The sequence below is a fragment of the Oncorhynchus masou genome, chromosome 9 (genome assembly GCF_036934945.1).
Source record: "Oncorhynchus masou masou isolate Uvic2021 chromosome 9, UVic_Omas_1.1, whole genome shotgun sequence".
Lineage (NCBI taxonomy): Eukaryota > Metazoa > Chordata > Actinopteri > Salmoniformes > Salmonidae > Oncorhynchus > Oncorhynchus masou.
This window is the reverse complement of record NC_088220.1, coordinates 44,039,342-44,061,345: the sequence shown is the minus strand read 5'-3', so window position 1 is coordinate 44,061,345 and position 22,004 is coordinate 44,039,342. Positions and strand designations below refer to the sequence as shown.

Below are 22,004 nucleotides of genomic sequence, written 5' to 3'. Positions count from 1 at the left end.
ACATAGTTGGGACAGATGGCCCTGTGTCTCATTTGCTTAACAACACTGTTAGTGAGGTAAAGGGCGCAGGCCAGTTTCTCCCCATTAGCGTGAGAGAGTCTCCTCGGGCTAATCCCATTAACAAATCAGCTAGCAGTTCGGCAGCTGACATGGGTGTACACATGCTAATTGGAATTAATTGGGTGAACATAATAGTAATCTCACCTTTGTTCATTGCTTGCCTCCTCTTCTCCACACAGCATGAGGTTCAGTGAAGCACAGGGATAATATTAACACCTGACTCAGATTTTCAGTCAAATCATGTTGACTGTAGGTAGCTAGTAGCAACCCGTGTGGCAGATAAAGGCAGCATTCATTTGGATTGACAGGTGTTAACTGTTATGACAGTTAACGCCTGCCGCACAAATGTGTCGGAGGAAACACCGTACAACTGGCTACTGAAGTCAGCAAGCATGCGCCCGGCCCGCCACAAGGAGTCGCTAACTTACGATGTGACAAGGACATCCCGACCATCCATCCCGACGCTGGGCCAATTGTGCGCCGCCTCATGGGTCTCCCGGTCGCTGCGACACAGCTTGGGATCGTGTGTCTTAGACCGCTGCGCTACTCGGGCGGCCCTTAAATGACCCTTTACGTATTGATCAATACCCAGGTTAACCATCCAACCATTTAATGCGGATGAATTACCTGATGCATGGAAAAAGTCACGACCAGGCTGATGGAAACATGAAATGCCGCTACAAATGAATAAAGGCTGACAGACAATTTGTCCGTTCGACATGGTGGGATATTTTTGTCTGTAAAATTGATTATGCCAGATATGGCAGTGGAAACACCTTTATGCGCAAATATTTATATAATAACCATTATATCGAAGTAAACTTGGAGTTACTCAATGACTCAGGAAAGCACAAGGTGGTGAAAGTGCACTGTGATTGGCTTGATGTTCCTTTCCAATAAATATTGAGGGTCTTATTCTGGTGACATGATGATCAATATTCGGCTGCCGTTTGAAAAATACAAATAATCTTGCCCTTATCCATAATAATCTCATAATGTACAGTTGAAGTCTGAAGTTTACATACACCTTAGCCAAATTCATTTAAACTCAGTTTTTCACAATTCCTGACATTTGATCCTCGTAGAAATTCCCTGTCTTAGGTCAGTTAGGATCACCACTTTATTTTAAGAATGTGAAATGTCAGAATAATAGTAGAGAGAATGATTTATTTCATCTTTTATTTCTTTCATCACATTCCCAGTGGGTCAGAAGTTTACATACACACAATTAGTATTTGGTAGCATTGCCTTTAAAATGTTTAACTTGGGTCAAACACTTAGGGTAACCTTCCACAAGCTTCCCACAATAAGTTGGGTGAATTTTGGCCCATTCCTGACAGAGCTGGTGTAACTGTGTGAGGTTTGTAGGCCTCCTTGCTCGCACACGCTTTTTCAGTTCTGCCCACACATTTTCTATAGAATTGAGGTCAGGGCTTTGTGATGGCCACTCCAATACCTTGACTTTGTTGTCCTTAAGCCATTTTGCCACAACTTTGGAAGTATGCTTGGGGTCATTGTCCATTTGGAAGACCCATTTGCGACCAAGCTTGAACTTCCTGGCTGATGTCTTGAGATGTTGCTTCAATATATCCACATAATTGTCCTGCCTCATGATGCCATGTATTTTGCGAAGTGCACCAGTCCCTCCTGCAGCAAAGCACCCCCACAACATGAAGCTGCCACCCCCGTGCTTCACGGTTGGGATGGTGTTCCTCGGCTTGCAAGCCTTCCCCTTTTTCCTCCAAACATAACGATGGTCATTAAGGCCAAACAGTTTTGTTTTTGTTTCATCAGACCAGAGGACATTTCTCCAAAAAGAACGATCTTTGTCCCCATGTGCAAACCGTAGTCTGGCTTTTTTATGGCGGTTTTGGAGCAGTGGCTTCTTCCTTGCTGAGCGGCCTTTCAGGTTATGTCGACATGAGACTCGTTTTTACTGTGGATATAGATACCTTTGTCCCTGTTTCCTCCAGCATCTTCACAAGGTCCTTGTCTGTTGTTCTGGGATTGATTTGCACCAAAGTACATTAATCTCTAGGAGACAGAACGTGTCTCCTTCCTGAGCGGTATGACAGCTGCGTGGTCCCATGGTGTTTATACTTGTGTACTATTGTTTGTACAGATGAACGTGGTACCTTCAGGTGTTTGGAAATTGCTCCCAAGGATGGACCAGACTTGTGGAGGTCTTCAATTTTTTTTCTGAGGCCTTGGCTGATTTCTTTTGATTTTCCTATGATGTCAAGCAAAGAGGCACTGAGTTTGATGGTGGGCCTTGAAATACATCCACAGGTACACCCCCAATTGTAGCAGTGTAGCCTAGTGGTTAGAGCATTGGACTAGTAACCGAAAGGTTGCAAGTTCAAATCCCCGAGCTGACAAGGTAAAAAAATCTGTCGTTCTGCCCCTGAACAGGCAGTTAACCCACTGTTCCTAGGCCGTCATTGAAAATAAGAATTTGTTCTTAACTGACTTGCCTAGTAAAATAAAGGTAAATAAAAAAACAATTATCCTCTCAGAAGCTTCTAAAGACATTGCATAATTTTCTGGAATTTTCCAAGCTGTTTAAAGGCACAGTCATGTTAGTGTATATAAACTTCTGACCAACTGGAATTGTGATACAGTGAATGATAAGTGAAATAATCTGTCTGTAAACAATTGTTGGAAAAATGACTTGTGTCATGCACAAAGTAGATTCCCTAACCGACCTGACAAAAACAATAGTTTGTTAACAAGAAATTTGTGGTGTTTGAAAAACGAGTTTTAATGACACCAACCTAAGTGTATGTAAACTTCCAACTTCAACTGTACGTAGCCTACCAATACCCACACTCTCTCTGCGAGCTGTTGGCTAGAGCACACGTTCCAAGTCCAAAGTGTGCACATTTGCTATATAAGGCAACAGTCTTTGTGACAAAACCGTCACTACAGTTGAAAATGCAATGGAAACCCATTTAACTAGTATTTTTTTATGGTAATTTAACCACAAAAGGTTTTTTTATGTGCACTACATCATCATGCACAGCCTTTTATTCGCAATATTTCAGTTTGATGGAAACATCTCTGGTGTGAAAATGTGCATATTGCTTTATGCAGATGTTTTAATATTCACATGAAAATCTGTCAGCAATTGAAGGAAAACCTAGCTACAGGAGAAAAGAAATTGGTCCACCAAGCCAGTGATATAATTGAAGTTATGGAAAAAAAATCTTATGTTACATTTTATATGGTATAGACAACAATAAGTGCCTCTCCTCAGCTTAATTAAATCACCGATAATGTTTGTAGTCATTTTTGTAGTGATTTAAATCCATTTAAGTGCATTTTTTGCTTTTGGTATGCGTCAAGTACAATAAAAATACATTTTGTCAAAATACAGTTCCTTCAGGAAGTATTCAGATCCCTTCCACATTCGTTATGTCAAATCCTTATTATATATTTTTTTCTTCTAAAATACTCAGCAATAGCGCATAAAGACAAAGCGAAAACAGGGTTTTTAAAAATGTTTATGAGACTCGAAATTGAGCTCAGGTGGATCCTGTTTCCATTGATCATCCTTGACATGTTTCTACAACTTGATTGGAGTCCACGTGTGGGAAATTCAATTGATTGGACATGATTTGGAAATGCACACACTTGTCTATATAAGGTCCCACAGTTGACAGTGCATTCTAGAGCTAAAACCAAACCATGAGGTCGAAGGAATTGTCCATAGAGCGCCGAGACAGGATTCTGTTGAGGTACAGATCTGGGGAAGGGTACCAAAACAATTCTGCAGCATTGAAGGTCCCCAACAACATAGTGGCATCCATCATTCTTAAATGGAAGGAGTTTGGAACCACCAAGACTCTTCCTAGAGCTGGCCGCCCCGCCAAACTGAGTTATCCGGGGAGAAGGGCCTTGGTCAGGTAGGTGATGGTCACATAGACAGAGCTCTAGAGTTCCTCTGTGGAGATGTGTGAACCTTCCAGAAGGACAACCACCTCTGCAGCACTCCACCAATCAGGCCTTTATGGTAAAGTGGCCAGACTGAAACCACTCCTCAGTAAAAGGCACATGACAGCCCGCTTGGAGTTTGCCAAAAGGCACCTAAAGACTCAGACCATGAGAAACAAGATTCTGTAATCTGATGAAACCAAGATTGATCTCTTTGGCCTGAATTCAACTATCACGTCTGGAGGAAACCTGGCACCATCCCTATGGTGAAGCATGGTGGTCACAGCATCATGCCGTGGGGATGTTTTTCAGCGGCAGGGACTGGGAGACTAGTCAGGATGGGGGGAAAGATGAGCGGAGTAAAGTACAGAGAGATCCTTGATGAAAACTTGCTACAGAGCTTTCAGGACCTCAGACTGGGTCGCAGGTTCATCTTCCAACAGGACAACGACCCTAAGCACACAGACAAGACAGTGCAGGAGTGGCTTCGGGACTAGTCTCTGAATGTCCTTGAGTGGCCCAACCAGAGCCCGGACTTGAACCCGATCAAACATCTCTGGAGAGACCTGGAAATAGCTGTGCAGCATAGCTCCCCATCCAACTTGACAGAGCTTGACAGGATCTGCAGAGAAAAATGGGAGAAACTCCCCAAATACACGTGTGCCAAGCTTGTAGCGTCATACCCAAGAAGACTCGAGGCTGTAACCGCTGCCAAAGGTGCTTCAACAAAGTACTGAGTAAAGGGTCTGAATACTTATGGAAATGTGATATTTCAGTTGTTGTTTTTTCATGAATTTGTACAAATTTCTAAAAAACTGTTTTTGCTTTGTCATTATGGTGTATTGTGTGTAGTTTGATGGGGGGAGGGGACATTTAATCAATTTAGAATAAGGCTGTAGCGTAAAATAAATTGGATAATGTCTGAATAATAACCTAATGCACTGTATATTGCAGCCTATTAGAGGATCTGGAGGCATGGCTTATTGGAGTTTTGGCCTTGGGTTAGCTTTCTTTTTGCCAACCATGGGAAAAAGTGTCATGCCAGTTCATGTGCTATGTACTCTGTCAATACAGTTTGAGCTTGTACACTGCCAGTACTACAGTCTTAATGTGACTGACATAAGTGCATGTGATACTAAATAGCTCCATTGTTAAGACAGTCACAATTTCAGAACAATGTGATTTGCCAAATGTATTTTATCAGCCATACATTTTAATGTAAACATATACTGCATTTCTTACAAATACAATCAAATGTAATATATTTCACAAAACATTTCCAAATGCATTTTAACATTTATTTTCTAAATAAATCGTGAAATACATGTGAAAATATTGTTTTAATGTATTTCATTAAATTATTTTGAAATACATTAAATACTTCTCCCAATGCATTTAACATATATTGTGAGTTACATGTTTAATACATTTCTATATACATTCCGTAATATATGTTGGAATGTATTTAACATGTTTTTGAAATACCTTATATGGCCAATTTTCTTTTTACATTGCACATGTATCCTAATATATTTTAAAATAATTTCCCCCCCATATGATTACTACTTTTAAGCTGCTGCTGCTTGCTATGCAGGCCAGCCCCTCTACCCTGATATGTACTGTAGGTAGCTAGCTAATGTGATTACACAGAAGGTATCTGTAACAGGCTGACCAAACTGGCTCTGTCTATCCCACCAGACACATTCATGACACGCAGGTTAAAATACCAAAGTCAACTGTGAACCAACCATAGTAATAACATTCATGGACATTTAGCTACCTTACTGTTCCTAGCTAATTTGTCCAGGGAGGTAGACATTGGGTTGTTATTTACCTGAAATGCATATGGTCTTTTTTTTAGCTGCATCTTTTTAGAATTTTTACCCATTTAGAATCATACAAAATGGTGTGTTCCCCACTCTGACAATTAATCTACAGATACAAAGGGGAAACCTAGATAGTTTTCTGTTAGTTTTCTTAATCTCTCCTCGTTCATCATTCTTCTTCTGTGGATTTGATATGGCGGTTGGCAACCAACTTTAAGGTGCAACTGGAGTGGAGTGAACCGGAGTGGACTGAACTGGCGTGAAGTGTGGACCTCGTTCATCTTTCAGTCACCCACGAGGGTATATGTTCGTAAAAAAAACAATCAGTAGATGGGAGAGGCGAGACTTGCATCGCGTCAAGCTCTAAAATGGAAAAACATCTGTAAATGTATTTTGCAACACTCGCACAATCAACGCGGCCGGTTTGGTCAGCATGTAAGTCATCTTCTGATGAGCAAACCCACTTACCTGGTGAATGGGTTTCCCACTTCATCAGAATGTGAGGTGACATTGACAGTGGTCGATTCAATGTCAAATTGAACCGTCAGAAAAGTGAAACCACAGGTCTTAGATTCACTTTTCAACTCTGGGGGGGAAACCAATGGGGGAAACGTGAGCAATGTGTCAAAATAATTTTTACTAATGACTATTTTCTGGTAAGGACAGGGATGTACGCTCCAATCAGATGTGAACATGTCCTAATTTCAACACAATTTAATGTCAAGACAAAGACAATGAAGTAGGTTTTCCATGGAACCTGTGTTAGTTTGCCTCTCAGATCTTCATAAAAGCAAGAATAATTGGGTGAAAGAGAAGCCTGAAGCGACCTCCTCCTCTTAAAACACAGCCCATCCTTTGAATAATAGATGGCCCATCTTTGCTTAAAAAAAAAAAAAAAAGTGCCTGTCAACGATTCCCTCCCTCCTTAGCGTGTCTTTATTAGCATTTTTTGTCTATGTCTGCATGTGATAAAAAAAAACTGCATTGCAGCAAAGGAAAGCCCCTTGTCTTTCTTTTTCCATCTCATTCCAGGGCGCTTTAAGCCTCTGAGAAGCATTGCTCTACGCTGTCATCATTTGTGAGAAATGAACACCCCCGCTGCAGGTCAAATAGCTGTGGGAAGAGTACCCCACTCCATGCTCTATCAAGCTCATGCCCCCAATATGCCACATAGAGAGGGCATCGAGTGGGTTGGAGGAGAGGCAATCTTGGAGAATGTTGTCGCAGTATTTTTGTCCTCAGCAGTGTGGCTCAGTAATATGACGTCCGCGTAAACGGTGCTTGACCCTTTCACTTCATGAAAGTGTGGTGCTTGACCCTTTCACTTCATGAAAGCGTGGTGCTTGACCCTTTCACTTCATGAAAGCTTGGTGCTTGACCCTTTCACTTCACGAAAGCGTGGTGCTTGACCCTTTCACTTCATGAAAGCGTGGTGCTTGACCCTTTCACTTCATGAAAGCGTGGTGCTTGACCCTTTCACTTCATGAAAGCGTGGTGCTTGACCCTTTCACTTCACGAAAGTGTGGTGCTTGACCCTTTCACTTCATGAAAGCGTAGTGCTTGACCCTTTCACTTCATGACTTTGCTTTCGGCCTCATGTCAGTTTGACTCCTAACAAAATAACATCAGTGGCTATGTTGTCCTCACATTGAACTGAAGGGTTCTTTTGGATTTCTTTGCCTCTTAATCTGAACAGCTTTCGTATGTTTTACAAATGTTTCTTTATAGCTTTGTTATGTGTTTAGATTTGACCTGCACAATACATTTTTACTTCAACATGTCCATAGTAAAAGTGGATGTCTACAGTTCTGCAGTTACTATAAGGTTTCATCCACCGCTAGTGAAGATGCAATAGCCTTTTGTTTTCTAGATCAGTGGATAGCTTTCCTGAACACACATAATTAAATAGAACACTATTATTTTGTATCTCTTTGACTGAACCCCTATGGATATGGTATATGATTTACTACTGTACAATTTAGAGGGTAAAGGTGGTCCTCGGGAGGTTGTGTTGTAAACGTTTCTGTACTGTACTTATGGGGGGAACATGATGTTGCGTAACCAACTATGACTTTGCTGAGCTGTGACAAGGGGGCTTCACACTATGTCTGTTTCCTCCATATTGTTTCAGATCTCGTCATCAAAGTCGCCAAGGATAAATTTGGAGCCATTCAGTCGGAGTATCAGAAGGTAAGTGTGTGTTTATGCACACACTCTATGTTTGATGGTTGCCTGTGGTTGTTCACACGTTTTTATGATTTCACATTCTTATTGGTGTCACAGTTTTTCTTATGATACTGAAACAACGCATATTTCAGATGTTGGGAAATTGGCACCGCCCTTTCTGTTCTAAAGCAATGTGTTAATTGCTTGTGGAAGCCAAGGTATGGCCGTCCTTTGTGTTAGTACACTGGAAAGACAGTAATTGCCTCTGGCACTGTGTATGAAAACAAACAGAGGGAGAAATTAGTTGTGTTTTTGTCTAATAAATAGCTTTAATTAACAACTCGTTTTCTTTGAAGATCTAGGTTTCTCCCGAATCTTCAGAAGAAAAGTGTTAGAAAGTTTCCAGACAGAACTTCAATGATTTATTTATTAATCAGGATTAAACTGTTTTGAAGCTCCCCCCCAGTCAATGGAATGCCAAAACGACTTCAAAGATGGAGTGTACAATATATTAGAGCCTATAGATGCTCTCTGTCTGTGTGCAAATGTCTGGATATGCATGTCAATTTTAAGTTTGATTTTCTGCTTCATTATTTGGTTTGTATGACTTTGCCCTTTCTTTGACTCTGCATTGGCTTTGTCTTCTGCATGCCTTCTTCATCTGACTTGGCAAACCTCAGCCAGAGAACATTGTTCTCACGCTCCAGGTAAAGTCTGCACACTACCTAGCTTCCTTTACCTTCGTTCACCTGTCTGGTCCATGTCCACCCTACCCCTCACCCATCTAGCATCCCTTTACCTTCATTCACCTGTCTGGTCCATGTCCTTCCCCACCCTACCCCTCACCCATCTAGCATCCCTTTAGCTCTCCCTGCCATCACATCTGTTGAACTGACCCAGCGGGCAAAACTGCTTGCAATGATGTCAGACTTCGCAATGATAAGGTCAGGTTGTACACCCGTGGCAAAATGACATTTTGTTTACCCATCTTTTTAGCATACTGGGAAAAATACCTCTTTCACTGATTGTGCTGTGGTTATCTGGCATCTCTTCAACCCAAAAAAACAAACAAAAACAAAAAACGATTTCAATTAGAAAATGATGTCATTACTTGGCACTTCCCATGACACATTTTGCCAGCTGGGCTGGGAGTCTTGGAAACTACTTGTGGTTATGTTCATCATTGGAAATCCAGTCAAAGTTACAGTGCCTTGCGAAAGTATTCGGCCCCCTTGAACTTTGCGACCTTTTGCCACATTTCAGGCTTCAAACATAAAGATATAAAACTGTATTTTTTTGTGAAGAATCAACAACAAGTGGGACACAATCATGAAGTGGAACGACATTTATTGGATATTTCAAACTTTTTTAACAAATCAAAAACTGAAAAATTGGGCGTGCAAAATTATTCAGCCCCCTTAAGTTAATACTTTGTAGCGCCACCTTTTGCTGCGATTACAGCTGTAAGTCGCTTGGGGTATGTCTCTATCAGTTTTGCACATCGAGAGACTGAAATTTTTTCCCATTCTTCCTTGCAAAACAGCTCGAGCTCAGTGAGGTTGGATGGAGAGCATTTGTGAACAGCAGTTTTCAGTTCTTTCCACAGATTCTCGATTGGATTCAGGTCTGGACTTTGACCTGGCCATTCTACCACCTGGATATGTCTATTTTTGAACCATTCCATTGTAGATTTTGCTTTATGTTTTGGATCATTGTCTTGTTGGAAGACAAATCTCCGTCCCAGTCTCAGGTCTTTTGCAGACTCCATCAGGTTTTCTTCCAGAATGGTCCTGTATTTGGCTCCATCCATCTTCCCATCAATTTTAACCATCTTCCCTGTCCCTGCTGAAGAAAAGCAGGCCCAAACCATGATGCTGCCACCACCATGTTTGACAGTGGGGATGGTGTGTTCAGAGTGATGAGCTGTGTTGCTTTTACGCCAAACATAACGTTTTGCATTGTTGCCAAAAAGTTCAATTTTGGTTTCATCTGACCAGAGCACCTTCTTCCACATGTTTGGTGTGTCTCCCAGGTGGCTTGTGGCAAACTTTAAACAACACTTTTTATGAATATCTTTAAGAAATGGCTTTCTTCTTGCCACTCTTCCATAAAGGCCAGATTTGTGCAATATACGACTGATTGTTGTCCCACCTCAGCTGTAGATCTCTGCAGTTCATCCAGAGTGATCATGGGCATCTTGGCTGCATCTCTGATCAGTCTTCTCCTTGTATGAGCTGAAAGTTTAGAGGGACAGCCAGGTCTTGGTAGATTTGCAGTGGTCTGATACTCCTTCCATTTCAATATTATCGCTTGCACAGTGCTCCTTGGGATGTTTAAAGCTTGGGAAATCTTTTTGTATCCAAATCCGGCTTTAAACTTCTTCACAACAGTATCTCGGACCTGCCTGGTGTGTTCCTTGTTCTTCATGATGCTCTCTGCGCTTTTAACGGACCTCTGAGACTATCACAGTGCAGGTGCATTTATACGGAGACTTGATTACACACAAGTGGATTGTATTTATCATCATTAGTCATTTAGGTCAACATTGGATCATTCAGAGATCCTCACTGAACTTCTGGAAAGAGTTTGCTGCACTGAAAGTAAAGGGGCTGAATAATTTTGCACGCCCAATTTTTCAGTTTTTGATTTGTTAAAAAAGTTTGAAATATCCAATACATGTCGTTCCACTTCATGATTGTGTCCCACTTGTTGATTCTTCACAAAAAAATACAGTTTTATATCTTTATGTTTGAAGCCTGAAATGTGGCAAAAGGTCGCAAAGTTCAAGGGGGCCGAATACTTTCGCAAGGCACTGTATATGACAGTCACTCTATACCCAATGGGTTCATATGGGTTTGTACTATACCATATTAAGTGCCTTCATTAATATGATCATGCCAGTCATACAATAACAGGCACAATTCATATCTGTGTATGAGCAACTTCCTAAAGGGTCAGATTTGTTTCGGACCAGGGATTTCGATGGCAACCGTGTAGTTTCCTGAATCCTCTACAGTGTGTTTTCCCCTCTTCTCTCCCAGACAGCCAGTCAAACCATTGCCATGCCGAGCCTCACCTGAGCCCTACATGTGCTGATGTGTCCAGAACTCCAGTTAATTCCTAAGACACTGGACCCCCCCTCCCACCCCATATTCCGTACAGTACTTGTCCATAAAGACCCTCATATATCACATTCCCATGCGGTAGGCAAACCTGCTGGAGACTGGAGAGGTTAGGTGATGCTTATCATCATATCTCTTACCATTATGTCAAGGGCAGTCTTTAGAGCGCTGTTTTAACCATGTAAAGGGTTGTTGGTGAGGATTGGACAGAGATGACAGTTTACTGCTACCATTACCATCCTGTGATACACTCTCTCCAATCGGACAGTTATTCTGGTGAGAACATTTGTCAAAGTCCATTTTTCTCTCCTCGTCATGCACTGAGAGAATGGCTGTGTGTCTGTGTTTTCATCCCTAATTGGACAAATGCCAGTAGCAAGCGAGTAGCGGACGGCCCACCTGGGATCTTAACCTTGAGAATTAATCAGATCACATAGCGTTGAGTTACACAAAGTGCCCTTGCCAGTTGCCACCCAGTTCAAACAGCTGTGGGAAGCATTTGACAGAAAGATCCATCTAAACACGACTGTAGTGGACGTGCAGAACCCTCAACAAAGACAAACGAAACCGTCCATGGGCAAATAATGAGGCCAAACCGTCAGGGCTGGTCAAACATGGCTGCTTCGTTCATTATAGTGAAAGTCACATATTCCCTCCAGCTCTGAGATTTACCACGTCTGATAATGTGGAGAAAAATAAGCCAGGGCAAAGGGGGCTTTAGGTAAGACAGGGTTTTTCTTTATCCATAGCCTCCAGGAACTACCTGACTGACACCCAATGAGCCTTACTCAGCCAAATAGTGGCTTTGAAAGTTGGATTAACTGAGCAGCTGGAGATTTAGAAACTGTCCCCAAAGATTTCGAAATTAGCAGGAGAGGAAAGGAGAAGAGGTGGAAAAAGTTCCAACTAGATTTGAGCCCATGTGGCATTCGATATGAGTCAGGAAAACATGTATTCTACTGTCAAAATTGACGACAAAGTGCAATTAGGATCATTTTGGAATTTTGTGAAACTTGTGGCCGTTACTGTATAACAGTGTAAATGAAGGTTGGGTTTGATTTAACCCTGACCACATGCCCACATCTGGCAGCACACAAGTCATTATCAATTCAGGGTGCAGCTACACGCGACCCAATCGTAATGCTCGTGGTCAATTTGGGTTGACTTTGGATATCCCTATGGGGCTAGTTAGAGTCCATCGGTAAATTACACAATGTACATGGGACAATATGTTCACCCAAGGGCACCCCAACTTTTTCGGATCAGCGACCCATTTAGGCCGAATGTTTACTTTTTTTAAATTGGGGCTATCACAGTCTATTACAAATCAGTCTGACAATACTTTTGACAGAATTTCAATCTGAAGGAAGTCCGGTTTGAAGTGACTGAAATGCATCAGAAAGGTATTGGGAATTTCAAAAGATCATCCGGCAATAATTTGTTATTATATTCTGTGTAGATAAAAAAAAACATCATAATTGACGGTGTTCTTTTCCCACCAGTCTGATTTTGTGCCTGGTCTTGTCCACTCTGTTCCAATGAGTCCTGTGCGGCTCGAGGGAAACAGAAGACACATGCGTGTTGCTGAGATTATCTTTCAGTGACGGGGTCGTAATATTTTTTTGTTGCTTAAACCTTTCAAAGAATAGACACACATTTGTAGGGAGAAAACAGAAACCAATCTGTTCATTATAACCGCAGCTAGTGGCTAATGGAGGTTACTGACGCAACACCGGTTCTATGAAACAAGGACAATTGCTTATTTTCTTTCTCGTAACTCCATTTTCAAACCAGGTGTAAACTACGTGGCGAATTTGCCTATATGGGTAGGGTTCAATTTAGATGTGTATTACAGAAGAAATTTCCAAAAAATATGCATGAACATGGTAGCAATTGAAATGGAACACTTTGGAGAAAAAATTATTTGACCGAAGGTGAGTACAGACAGTCGTGGCCAAAAGATTTGAGAATGACACAAATATAAATTTTCACAAAGTCTGCTGCCTCAGTTTGTATGATGGCAATTTGCATATACTCCAGAATGTTATGAAGAGTGATCAGATGAATTGCAATCCCCCAAAAAACATTTCCACTGCATTTCAGCTCTGTCACAAAAGGACCAGCTGACATCAAGTCAGTGATTCTCTCGTGAACACAGGTGTGAGTGTTGATGAGGACAAGGCTGGAGATCACTCTGTCATGCTGATTGAGTTCGAATAACAGACTGGAAGCTTCAAAAGGAGGGTGGTGCTTGGAATCATTGTTCTTCCTTTGCCATCCATGGGGTTATCTGCAAGGAAACACGTGCCATCATCATTGCATTGCACAAAAAAGGCTTCACAGGCAAGGATAAGATTGCACCTAAATCAACCATTTATCAGATCATCAAGAACTTCAAGGAGAGCAATTCAATTGTTGTGAATAAGGCTTCAGGGTGCCCAAGAAAGTCCAGCAAGCGCCAGGACCGTCTCCTAAACTTGATTCAGCTGCGGGATCGGAGCACCACCAGTACAGAGCTTGCTCAGGAATGGCAGCAGGCAGGTGTGAGTGCATCTGCACGCACAGTGAGGCAAATACTTTTGGAGGATGGCCTGGTGTCAGAAGGGCAGCAAAGAAGCCACTACCCTCCAGGAAAAACATCAGGGACAGACTGATATTCTGCAAAAGGTACAGGGATTGTACTGCTGAGGACTGGGGTAAAGTCTTTCTGATTGTTTGGGGCATCTGGAAAAAAGGTGACAAGGTGAGCGCTACCATCAGTCCTGTGTCATGCCAACAGAAAAGCATCCTGAGACCATTCATGTGTGGGGTTGCTTCTCAGCCAAGGGAGTGGGCTCACTCACAATTTTGCCTGAGAACACAGCCATGAATAAAGATTGGTACCAACACATCCTCCGAGAGCAACTTCTCCCAACTATCCAGGAACAGTTTGGTGATGAACAATGCCTTTTCCAGCATGATGGAGCACCTTGCCATAAGGCAAAAGTGATAACTAAGTGGCTCGGGGAACAAAACATCGATATTTAAGATTTTCATGTAAAATGTGGGGTATATGCAAGATAAGACAAAACAATTACAAGGGTTTGAGTGAGAGGACTAACTGGTGTCTCCAAGTGGCCACACACCTCTCCAAAGCTTGCACAGTTCGTAAGCAATTTCAATGCACTTTTATGACTCAAAGAAGTGTCTCCAACTATAAGGTACTTTTTTTGAGCTCTCCTAGCTCTGCCATTGAAGAACTAGAGCAAACACACCTATCGTTGTTTACTTTGGAACACAACTCTGCATCCCCGCCATCACACAATTACTGTTGTTGTTTTCGCAATCCAAAAACTGTACATTATAAATCCAAATCTGGTTGAGGTGGGGCTCATTTGACAGCTTGTTCTATTGCCAACATGACTAGCTAAGTTATAAAATATGATCTTACAGTGTTAGGCTTCACAAGGCAATTCAGAGAAGCAGATGGTCATTTTGGTGGGCAAAGAATGGAGTCATGAGTGCATTCAGGTGTGTGTGCCACGGCAAACTTTCTTCCCAATAAACAAACAGGCTCATTCTGTTCAGAACAACCCAGGGTATGTCACCATGTCATCTTGTAACTGTACATCAAACATAGTGATCATAAACGTTGACACTGTATATGACATGAGTTTTATGATTTGGTAATATGAAGTGTTTGGCATACTTGTATGACATCAAAGTGTTATTTATTATAATCCTCAGCTTCTCATCTTTCAAATTACATTGAGTCATCTTCATTTACAGCATTTCCCTCACCCAGACAAGAAAACATTTGCTTAAATTGCACAAATTATCAGGAGGGATGGCAGGGGGGGACTTCTTGTCAGGTTCTGAACGTCTGTCAGTCAAAACCCATACATCACTGAGAAGCGCACAGCCAGAGCTCTAATGTCATGTTTAGCATGTTACTGTACAGCCACGATGTTCCAATTTAGATGCTTATTAGTGTCCAAATTTGCCATTTTCAACCCGTATATGGGAACAAATATTGAACGCGTTTAATGAAAATATTGTCTAATTTACATTGTGTCATTTATTGATCGTCCCTAACAAGCCCAAAGCCAAACCAACTTTGCCACAGTCGCCTAGTTTGAGCTAATTAGCAGAAGAATCTGGCTAACACTTCCCACCCGCGAACACACACAAGAGACACCCACATCAAACCACACCCCAAGACCAATTTGCGTTTGATTTCAGTGTTGGCCGCTAGCATTTCATAATAAACCAAATCTAAAACGAGGCCAAATCAGGAAGTGCAGTTGTCCTTTAAAAATATGAAGATTAGAGAGAATCAGTAGGGAAAGCCACGAGAAGAGCCCAAGTCATTCAGACGTTTTGATAGCGACCCCTTTGATCCTCTCATAACAAAGCAGCCCATTGAACATCATTGTGACAAGTTACATATGGTGCAAGAATTACAGATCCCTATTGATTTTTCCAATTTTCAAAGCCCTCACTTACTTCAGTTGACATAGGAGGAGATCAGTGGGACGGCAGCCTTAAATAACAAGGGGAGATGGGAGACAGTATTCACGATAACCAACAGGATCATTTGAGTGCTCTCAAGTTCGGCCCATGTGCTCAAGCCTATGTGTGACTCCCCACCAGGATTCGGTCTCATGTAGCAAAACATGAAATGGTGTTTTTTACGTGGGATAAAAGTAGAGACTCAGGGTTACAACATTGTATATCATACACTGCATTTGAGGAACAATGGGCAAATAATTCTGCTATGACAGTTGATCAAATTTTAAACTAACTTTTGAGAAAATCGCCTTTGAATGTTTTGGTATCTAATGAAGACCTCTTCTTTGTCTACACCCATTCAGCATCGTTCACACCCTCTTAAGCTTTAGCCCCACCCATCTCGTTTCGCTCTCGGAGTGCACACTTGATGCCCTGGCCAATGATTTGTTTACCTATGGATAACATGAAAACAGCCTAACCAGCTCTTCTGGCAACAATTTCATTACGGTTTTTTGCAGACGTTTACTGACACCGGCCATATTCAACGGGTGTTGTACACACGTCATGTAACTTTAGCTAACGAACCAGCCAGCTAACATTAGCTAGTTAAACAACAATGAACAAAGTGTCAACAATGACTAACATTAGGCTCTAACTAGAAAAGCAAACAGCTCTGGGAAAGGAATAATAATGTCCGCTAGGTAGCCAGTCAGCTGACAGTACACTTTAGCTTAAGACATATAGCTAGCTGGCTAGGTAAACAATGAACCTAGCTAGGTAAACAACGTTTAAGATCCAACACATCATGTAACGTTAGCTAATGAGCCAGCCAGCTAACGTTAGCTAGTTAAACAACAATGAATAAAGTGCCAACAATTCCACAGTGCTGGGAGATAACCAACCAGGTCCAATGTTAGCTAGCTAACATTAGGCTCTAACTAGAAAAGCAAACGACCTTGGGAAACAAATAGTAATGTCAGCTAGGGAGCCAGCCAGCTAATGTTAGCTAGCTAGCTAACAATACACTTTAGCTTGAAATGAAACCACTTTCTGTCAAAATTAGACACGTGTAATATCTGAAAATCTTAACTGTATTTATCATCATGCATGATGGACGCGTCTCCATGTCAGGAATGCCATACCACAGTTGCCCTTAGTTTGAAGATGTAATCCGGAGACGGGGGTTTTCTCCGTCTCTATAGCTATCATACTCCAATTCCACTGATTTCAAACTTGATCCTCCAGAAAGTCAAGAGCAACACTTATGCAGCTCCACTACACATTACAACTTTAAAGAAGCCGCGTTTGACAGGATTACCAACACAGACTGACAAGCACAAATAGACAGAAGCCTTCAATATGGCAGACCAATCCGAACTCCAGCCCACTCATTATCTCAGCCAATCATGGCTTGTAGGACTTAACCAACAAGGCTCGTAATTTAACCATTTTATTCATATTTACAGATGGCATACAAGTTTGTTATTAAGGCACATAAAAGTTCACATGTTCTAGAAGCCATTTCTGACCCAAAAAACGCATTTTGATAAAAATAAATAATGTTTTATGTTAAAACGGCTCTCCTGTGAAATCGTGACTTGCGACATACGCCTAGTTTCATGAATCAGGTCACATATGGTCATTACCCCTACCCCATCTCACCTAGCTACCCCACCCCTAGCTAACTGAAGAAGCATTTCTACTTCTGAAGTATCATTAGTAGCACTAATTCTTACTTCCCCCTTCACTAGAATTTGTCCCAAATTCCTTAGACAAATTGTACCTATTGAACTAAAGATTTCTGTCTCCTTTTTATTTTTGATTCAATGCGTGTCCTTTGTGTTGATCTGCCCTTATTTAAAGCTGTTTTGATGCTAAATGTACAGTGCCTTGCGAAAGTATTCGGCCCCCTTGAACTTTGTGACCTTTTGCCACATTTCAGGCTTCAAACATAAAGATATAAAATTGTATTTTTTTGTGAAGAATCAACAAGTGGGACACAATCATGAAGTGGAACGACATTTATTGGATATTTCAAACTTTTTTAACAAATCAAAAACTGAAAAATTGGGCGTGCAAAATTATTCAGCCCCCTTAAGTTAATACTTTGTAGCGCCACCTTTTGCTGCGATTACAGCTGTAAGTCGCTTGGGGTATGTCTCTATCAGTTTTGCACATCGAGAGACTGAAATTTTTCCCATTCCTCCTTGCAAAACAGCTCGAGCTCAGTGAGGTTGGATGGAGAGCATTTGTGAACAGCAGTTTTCAGTTCTTTTTTGATATGTTAAAAAAGTTTGAAATATCCAATAAATGTCGCTCCACTTCATGATTGTGTCCCACTTGTTGTTGATTCTTCACAAAAGCAACACAGGCGTAAAAGCAACACAGCTCATCACTCTGAACACACCATCCCCACTGTCAAACATGGTGGTGGCAGCATCATGGTTTGGGCCTGCTTTTCTTCAGCAGGGACAGGGAAGATGGTTAAAATTGATGGGAAGATGGATGGAGCCAAATACAGGACCATTCTGGAAGAAAACCTGATGGAGTCTGCAAAAGACCTGAGACTGGGACGGAGATTTGTCTTCCAACAAGACAATGATCCAAAACATAAAGCAAAATCTACAATGGAATGGTTCAAAAATAAACATATCCAGGTGTTAGAATGGCCAGGTCAAAGTCCAGACCTGAATCCAATCGAGAATCTGTGGAAAGAACTGAAAACTGCTGTTCACAAATGCTCTCCATCCAACCTCACTGAGCTCGAGCTGTTTTGCAAGAAGGAATGGGAAAAAATTTCAGTCTCTCTATGTGCAAAACTGATTAGAGACATACCCCAAGCGACTTACAGCTGTAATCGCAGCAAAAGGTGGCGCTACAAAGTATTAACTTAAGGGGGCTGAATAATTTTGCGCGCCCAATTTCTCAGTTTTTGATTTGTTAAAAAAGTTTGAAATATCCAATACATGTCGTTCCACTTCATGATTGTGTCCCACTTGTTGTTGATTCTTCACAAAAAAATACAGTTTTATATCTTTATGTTTGAAGCCTGAAATGTGGCAAAAGGTCGCAAAGTTCAAGGGGGCCGAATACTTTCGCAAGGCACTGTAATTCAATTTATGTTTCTATTGATTTGACATTGTGTATGGCATTATTCCTGCTATCATTTGCATGTTTGCTGCATAGAATGTAATAGAATAAAAATCACACTGACGCAAAAATGATGTCAAATGGCATCACTGTGCTGTGTCCACTGGCTTGACACGTCACACATTTGACATTGATTCTGAGGATAACATCTCCACAGCCGTCGCTGTTGTCCAGCTTTTTGGCCAAATTGCAAAAACTGTCAAACATGGCTATAGAGTACTATGTACTGTGTTTAATAACATATATGTTTTTTTAACGTTCCTCTTAGCATTCATGTAAAGTGTTGTCAATGCCAACTGTGGCCTCTCATCATCATTCTAGACTCATCTACTCCTCCCTCTCTACTTCTACCCCTCTCCTCACTCCCTCTCTCTCCTTCCCCCTCTCCCCTCATCCCCCTCTCTCCCCCTCCACTCCTCCTTCTCTCTCCAGGCCATCTACTATGAGACAGGTTTCGTGGTGTGTACTGTGCTCGGCCTGCTCTTCATGGTCCTGCTGCCCCTGGTCGGCCTCTTCTTCTGCCTGTGCCGCTGCTGCGACAACTGTGGTGGCGAGATGCACCAGCGCCAGAGGAAGAACGCAGACTGCCAACGGGGCCTGCTCACCACACTGCTCTTCGCCACCTCGCTCGTCATCACGTGAGTCCATATGCGTTTATATCTTCATTCCATGCGCCACTGGTGGCAGTCAACTCAAAGTGTTTCCCCTGCCTTTTTATAGGTCGAGGAGGGTTCACTTAGTTCTATTCCCCTTCTGCTTTAAAAGTATTTGACTTCAATGGGTTTAAATTGAAAATGTTATTTCAACAGGCCCTGGGTGTTGTTTTTAGGGTGTCTTTTGTGCCTCGTCTGGATTATAATCTAGGGAAAACACTGGGTAACTTTGAAGGCTGCTCTAGAAGGTTTGAGGCCACCTGGTCTACCTCAGTGCTGTAAATGTAACACTATAATACCACACATGAATCATGGTTTATATTAATAATGGCTTACAATCTCAGTTTACATCAAGAGGCCTCCTGGAAATCTTCCTCAAAAGGCCCACTATTACATTTTTAGGCACGGTAGATTTAGACATTTTACATGGAGATATATATTATATATTTTTACTCATTCTCAACAGTCTTTTGACTTCATTTGTGCTGTTCCTGCTTCAGTGTTCTCCCTCACAAGCTTTTACGAACATAGCACATCACCTAGTGGCTGGCATCACCTTAAAAACCTCAGAACATTACATATCCAGTGGTGATTGTGGGAAACAAATGGCCAAATGCACTTACAGCACATTATTGCCTAGGCAGTAGGAATTGCCAAATATGGAAACAATACAGACAGTATCTGTGGCTCTCCTCTGGCTCTACGGTGGAGGAGACAGGATTCACCAGGCTTCATTTCTCTGTTTGATGTTCTTGACTTTACGGCTTTATTGGAGAGAGAGAGTGCAGCATTATTAGAAATTCCAGAGTGAAATCCTAGCTGCCCAGAGACAAGTGTCTGAGAGAGAAAAACCACCGAGAGCCCTTATTTAATCTCCCCGGCCTCCAGACAATGACTCCTCACCGATTCTAATGAAGCAATTACACTGGGCACAGGAAGGAGGAGACTGCCTCTCGAGCTGAGGGATGTTTTACAGTGAGGACAGGGGTTGGTATTTCCAAGAAGAGTTTTGATTTGTGTAAGTAAGGCTTGCAGGAATATCACTAGAAAGGGAGAGAGAGGATGAGGCATGAAAAGGACAGGGGTGGTGTATTTTACATTATTTCCAAGAACTGTTTGATTAAATGCCAATGCTTATTTGAAGGTGTAGGCCTATAAGGCTTTCAGGTGTGGCGTATATGCTGAGTGTACAAAACATTAAGAACACCTGCTCCTTCCATGACATTGACTGACCAGGTGAATCCCAGTGAGAGCTATGATCCCTTATTGATGTCACTTGTTAAATTAAATTCAATCACTGTAGATGAAAGGGAGGAGACAGGTTAAAGAAGGATTTTTAAGCCTTGAGACAAATGAGACAAAGGTTGTGTATGTGTGCAGTTCAAATCAAATCAAATCGAATTGTATTAGTCACATGTGCTGAATACAACAGGTGTAGGTAGACCTTACAGTGAAATGCTTACTTACAAGACCCTAACCAACAATGCAGTTTAAAAAATATGAATAAGAATAAGAAATAAAAGTAACAAGTAGTTAAAGAGCAGCAGTAAAATAACAATAGAGAGGCTATATACAGAGTGGTACTGGTGTGTGGGGTTACCGGTTAGTCGAGGTATTTGAGGTAATTATGTACATGTAGGTAGAGTTATTAAAGTGACTATGCATAGATAATAACAGAGAGAGGCAGCGGCGTAAAAGAGTGTGTGTGTGTATGTGTGTGTGTTGGGGGTGGGATAGCCATTTGATTAGATGTTCAGGAGTGTTATGGCTTGGGGGTAGTAGCTGTTTAGAAGCCTCTTGGACCTAGACGTGGTGCTCCGGTACCTCTTGCCATGCGGGAGCAGAGAGAACAGTCTATGACTTGGGTGGCTGGAGTCTTTGACAATTTTTAGGGCCTTCCTCTGACACCGCTTGGTATAGAGGTCCTGAATGGCAGGAAGCTTGGCCCCAGTGATGTACTAGGCCGTATGCACTACCGTCTGTCGGAGGCCGAGCAGTTGCCATACCAGGTAGTGATGCAACCTGTCAGGATGCTCTCGATGGTGCTGTTGTAGAACCTTTTGAGGATCTGAGGCCCCATGCCAAAACTTTTCAGTTTCCTGAGGGAGAATAGGTTTTGTTGTGCCCTCTTCATGACTGTCTTTAATGTCCCCATGTTTTTTTCTTGGGGATGTGGAAACCAAGGAACTTGAAGCTCTCAACCTGCTCCACTACAGCCCCGTCGATGAGAATGTTGGCGTGCTCGGTCCTCCTTTTCCTGTAGTCCACATTCATCTCCTTTGTCTTGGTCACGTTGAGGGAGAGGTTGTTGTCCTGGCACCACACGACCAGATCTCTGACCTCCTCCCTATAGGCTGTCTTGTCGTTGTCGGTGATCAGGCCTACCACTGTTGTGTCATCGGAAAACTTAATGATGGTGTTGGAGTCGTGCCTGGCCATACAGTCTTGAGTGAACAGGGAGTACAGGAGGGGACTGAGCACACACCCCTGAGGGGCTCCTGTGTTGAGGATCAGCATGGCGGATGTGTTGTTACCTACCCTTACCACCTGGGGGTGGCCCGTCAGGATGTCCAGGATGCTGTTGCAGAGGGAGGTGTTTAGTC

General features: G+C 42.1%; 1 protein-coding gene across 6 annotated transcripts in view; it reads left to right on the top strand.

Annotated features, from left to right (window-relative positions):
* Positions 1-22,004, top strand: part of prom1a (prominin 1a) — a 143,926-nt gene that overhangs the window by 39,812 nt on the left and 82,110 nt on the right. For 4 of the 6 annotated variants that reach the window (XM_064974085.1, XM_064974083.1, XM_064974087.1 and 1 more), the window contains exons 2-4: positions 7,951-8,009; positions 8,666-8,692; positions 19,181-19,386. In XM_064974085.1, the coding sequence (XP_064830157.1) occupies positions 7,951-8,009; positions 8,666-8,692; positions 19,181-19,386 (292 nt within the window). The remainder of the gene's footprint in view (positions 1-7,950; positions 8,010-8,665; positions 8,693-19,180; positions 19,387-22,004) is intronic. The other 2 variants (XM_064974084.1, XM_064974088.1) reach the window with 1 other exon arrangement.